Raw genomic sequence first — 5256 nt, 5'->3', positions numbered from 1 at the left:
CCCCCTCTTCCTCCAGAGGAGCGGCTAGTGGTTTCAAACCGCCAACCTTGTGGATCCCAGCCCAGTGCATAACAACTTTGCCACCAGGGCTCCCAGATGCTTGGTAGGGACCCTCTCAAACAAAAGGGGACTGAGAAGTAAAAATACTGAGGCAGGTCGTGTTAGAACATGGGGTCCTGGTGGTGTGCTGGTTAAGCGCTCCGCTGCTCACCCACAGCTGGTGACTCCACAGGAGAAGGAGCTGGCGTTCTGCTCTTGTAGAGGTTGTTGCTGCGGTGGTTGGGTGCCATCAAGTCAGTTCTCACTCACAATGACGCCATGTGACAAAGTGCAGGGCCCCCTGGGCTTTCCCGGCTGTCATCTCTATGGGAGCAGGCACCCAGCTCCAGGCTGGTCTCCTTTCCACTGTTCTCCACCGGACTTGGTTTGGCCACCTTCTCCCAACTGTTCGGGGTGATTGCCTCAGGTGCCATTGCGCTGGGATTAATGATACGAGAGAGCTCTACTCTAACACAGAAAGGTAGACAGACCCTCTTGAAAATGATGAATGCTTCCCAGGGGGAAACACTCTCAAAGGAAGGTTCACTTTGTTTGACTTGGACGTAGGACCTAAACGGTGTGAAGACTACTGGTGGATCCTGCGATAGTGAGACTGTTAAAAAGAAAATCCTGATAATACTGGAGTTTCACTGGAGAACACGTAAATGTCTATCTTCGACACCAGAAACAGTGCAGTTAGCAGTGTGGTGGATGGCCACCCAAACAAAAGTTACTAAAAGCTTGGCCCAAGTCTGACGATGCCACAGAAATTGTCAGTAGCGAGAAGACAGTGGAGGATGCTGCTTGTTTTACTCCTTGCAAGCATTCAGATGGCCTGCGCTTTGTAGGAAAATGGCACTGTAGCAACGGCAAATTAGCTCTGATTGGTTGAAAAGTGAAGCGTGGACAGGGTGACTCTGAACTGAACTACTGCACTGCTAACTGCCAGGTTGGAGGTTTTCGCCTCCCATTGCTCCACGTGAGAAAGATGAGGCTGTCCTTGCAAGCCTTGCAAAGCATCAGAAACCCCATCAAGAGTGGCTGTCACCTGGAATCCGTTCCGTGCCACTGCGGTTTCATGTAGGAAACAAGCAAACATGTCCTCTGATGAAAAGCAGGTGTTGTGATTTAAAAAGGAAGTATCCAAGGCTTACAATTCAGACCCCAAAATGGCTCAGGTGGGAGCCAAAGCTGCCCTGGCTGTAACGCTTATGTCACGCTGATGAGGCGCTAGGCTGCTAACGGGATGCTGAGTGGTTCAGACTCAGCCAGTGGCTCCTCACAGGAAAGCCCGCAGGTCGGCTTCCATAAAGATCACAGCGGGAGCTCTGTGGTGTCTCCTGAGTGAGAAGTTCATGAGACGGCCACTGACAAGAGCTGTCTTTAGGATTCTTGAAATGTGCCCCCTTGACCCCTCCCCCCCAAAGGATCTCTTCTAAACAAGCTGAAACACTAATTTTATTCCACGAATGTCTTGTGCAGGTTGTCTCTTAAAGGTATGTATGCAGCTTTCATGACCACTCCACATTGAACTGACGGTTGGAACCAGCCGACCAGGGACTCCCAGTGTAGCACAGAGAAGCAGACCTAGTTCAGGACCCACAGGGCAGCTCCTCCCCGCCTTTCCATTCTTCTCCCTCCGGTTTCCTCCCTCCTGTGGGCCGCAGCTCTCTCTGCTCTCTCTCTCCCTCCAAAGACGTTTTGTGGTTCCCAGAACACCACTGGAGCTTTCCCCACCTGCTTGCAGGGATCTCCCTGCGCCAGCCCGGGAAGGCAAGGGGAAAGCCTGGACCTCACAGGCTCGCAGTCTTCGCCTTGGGAAGCCTCCAGGGCAGAGGGAGATGAACCCTGTTCTCACCCTGGTCCCTGGAGCTCAGGCCTCACTCCAGGTCCTGGGGACATGGTCTGTACCCTCCTGACTCCGACTCCCGACGTGAGTCACCCACAGTCCTCTGCCATCTCAGCACAGAGGGTGGAGCAGCGGTTCTCCACCTGTGGGTCTCGACCCCTTTGGGTGTCAAACGACCTTTCACAGGGGTCACCGATTCCTAACAGTAGCAAAATGACAGTTATGCAATAGCAACAACAATAAATGTATGGTTGGGGGGGTCACCACAACATGAGGAACTATATTAAAGGGTCACGGCAGGAGGAAGGTTGAGAACCACTGGTGTAGAAGATTCTGTGATTGGCTCTGAAAGGTGCTATAAGCTGTGCCATCCCTCAGCCCCGGCCAGAAAAGGCTAGCGTGGTCACTTTCTCAAGATTTAAGGAAAAAGATAGTCCAAAGCCCTCAGAACACGATGTGGCCATTCTCCTTTCACCAGGTCTGTGAAGTGTAACCTTAAGAATCCTCTCTTGCCAGGACATCACTTCGGAAATTACAGCAAAGTACATCCGTGAGAACATCTGGTCTGCCCCGGAAGACTTGATCCTTCGGTTTAAACACACCAATGTCGGACCCCGCCTCAGTGAAGAGTTTGAAATGAGGAAACTGTTCTTGTACGATCAAGAAGCGTCTGTGATCAAAATACAGGTATGTGAGTCATCTACCACCAGCGACGACGGCAGACGCTCCTGTCCGCTGGCTGTGTTCTGGTTGAGGACATGACCCACTTCCCAGAAAGGTTCTGTTTGTGGGAGGACAGTAACCACTACGGTCACATCTGCACCTGCCAGAACCTGTGTGAGGCAGACATCTGTCAGAGAAGGAAACTGCAAACCTTTTCCATGTAGAGGCCGCGCCCTGGCAACGGAGGAAACTCTGTGAGACCCAGAAAGACAAGGCAGTCCCTTGTCAAGTTCCTGCTCTCACAGAGTCCCTTGCATTGGCCTGCGGACAGACAGCGCCCGCCGGCTGCAGGTTTTAACCCAGTCAGTGCCCCGCAGTCTGCTTCCTGCATGTTGTGAGGAAGGATCTTGGCGATGGATGACTTTTACCCTGGGGCCACCCGATGTGCTGTAGACCCACTCGCTTCCCACGCAGGTGAAGCCAGAGAGACACCTCCGATCACGGTCCTGAAAGCTGGGGCTCCAGGAATCCCCTCCTTTCTGAGTCAGGCGCTTTCCAGGTGTTTTTAGCTGGGTTAGTGGTACGGAGTACCGTCTGAATTGCTGTGCTCTCCAGCCTGAAAGAAGAGCGCAGCTACTGAACGAGAAACAGACTTGGTGTCTCTGAGGAGTCTTTCTCCTTGACGTAATCTCTCTGTTGAGGCTGCAAGAAAGCCCCACGCTGAGTGTTGAGTTACTTTGTCGATGGGTTCCTCTGAAGGTGCTGTTCGCTTACCTGTGCTGTTGGTTTGGGTTCGTTTTATTCGAGTTGTTGTCTGGTGTGTGTGACTTGTCTGAGCTTTCTGGTTGGCCACAGAGCCCTCTTGCCGGGCGGAGCGGTTTCTCCTCTGTCCTCCTCGTAGCACCCTGGACTTCACGGCAAACTGGGCTCAGAGGATCGTGGGTTCATCTCTGTGTGAGTCCAGACAGGACTATGACTGAGTGGCTGCATTTGGTGGGCTTTTGCTCTGGCCAATAATTATGATTTTTAAAAATCTTTTTCTTGGGGGCTCATACAGCTCTTATCACAATCCATCCATCCATCCATTGGGTCAAGCACATTTGTACATTTGTTGCCATCATCTTTTTCAAAATATTTTCTTTCTACTTGAGCCCTTGGTATCCGCTCCTCATTTTTCCCCTCCCTCCCTCACAAACCCTTGATAAAGTGTTATTATATTTTTGTGTCTTACACTGACCGATGTCTCCCTTCACCCACTTTTCTGTTGTCTGTCCCCCAGGGAGGGGGTTATATGTAGATCATTTCCCCAACACAGAAGTGAGTTATAAGAGCATTTCTCTTCTTCTGTTCTCGTCTCCTGTGGTGAATATGCCGACGCTCAAATGTTCGGACTTGCCCAGAGCTCACGATGTTAACAGCACAGAAATTATTAACTTTTTTTAAGGGCGTTTTCCCTTAACTCTGTCACTCAACGCACTTTCTAGGCGCGCCCACGTTTTCCCGTTTATTCCTCCGTTAGAAGTAAAAAGAAGGTAGGCGCCTTTTAGGATGGTGAACAGAAGCCTCCCGGTACAGAAAGGGCCATGTCCGCTCCCGTTGCAAGGCTCTGGCTCGCACATTTACAATGACAGCCGCTGTGACGAGGCAGCGCCACGCCCTCCAGCCTCAGAATTCGAGGACCATTGCAGTGGAAGATCCGAAGAGCCTGTTCGTGCCGTACGCCACTGCTACAGGCCCGGAGCGGAGTTATGACGAGGCTCGGGGAAGAGCAGGAGCCATCCCATGTGCCTCTGTCCTCCTCCTCCGCAGAGGCAGGAGGACTGATGGCAGTCGTTGACCGCGACGCCATCCCCGCGGTGCCTCTGATGCGATCATTTTGAAGTTTGCTCACAAGGAAGCCATGAAATGTGAAGGACGAGTCTGCATCTCCGTGATAGGCCAGAGTGGCAAATACTGTCAGAAGGAACCCGCTGAGCCCACAAAACCAGAAGACCTTGACCCAAAGGGGACCTACCAATCTCAACTCTCACCTTCGAGGCTGCCGTCCATAGAAGAACAAACATTTCTTACCTGGCTCAGCTGGCCCTGGACACATCAGTCTTAAATTCAGAGCGAGAGACAGTCAACGCTTCTAGCCTCGGCCAAATTATACCTCTCCTTTACCACCACCACCACCCTCAACCCAGTCTCCGTGGAAATACTGACGACTGATCGTGGTGCAGAGAGTGTGTGCGTGCAACGTTCAACCCGTCCTGCGCTCATAAAATAACTCCGCAGTTGTCCAAGTAATCCTGGCGTGAAGTCAGCATCTATTAACCACATTATTTTGGAGCGATCAGAAAACCCTGCTATCCTTATAAAATTGCCTCAGTTTTAGAATGCTTGAGCAAAGAGTAACTCTCCTGGAAACATTTACATATATTTTAATAAGTTGTAAAATGTAAATGAGGTAAACATTCAAAGATACGCTTCTTCCAAGAGGTGGAAGAAAAGTGCAAGTGCTTCTTGAAGACAGTGAGCCCTGGATTTCACGACAGGCAGGTCAGACAGCAGAACGAAGTGAAAACCGTAAACGGAAAGGGGCGTCTCGGGAAGAGAAGAGGAATGGCGACCTTGTAGACTGTAATCAGAGTCGACGCTAAGACCGTTTACATGGGCTTGAGGCCAACCAGACAATTCTCCCCTGTAGAAATCCTACTGCCCAT

At 51.3% G+C, this 5256-nt stretch overlaps 1 protein-coding gene across 1 annotated transcript in view; it reads left to right on the top strand.

The window, feature by feature from the left end:
* Positions 1–5256, top strand: part of IQGAP2 (IQ motif containing GTPase activating protein 2) — a 291748-nt gene that overhangs the window by 211696 nt on the left and 74796 nt on the right. The window contains 1 exon segment of the mRNA XM_004703528.2: positions 2405–2575. Coding sequence (XP_004703585.1) covers positions 2405–2575 — 171 coding nt within the window.

This window comes from Echinops telfairi, unplaced genomic scaffold (assembly GCF_000313985.2).
Source record: "Echinops telfairi isolate 266 unplaced genomic scaffold, ASM31398v2 ScPeMD7_7469;HRSCAF=8507_1, whole genome shotgun sequence".
Lineage (NCBI taxonomy): Eukaryota > Metazoa > Chordata > Mammalia > Afrosoricida > Tenrecidae > Echinops > Echinops telfairi.
This window is presented reverse-complemented; position numbering and strand designations above follow the sequence as displayed.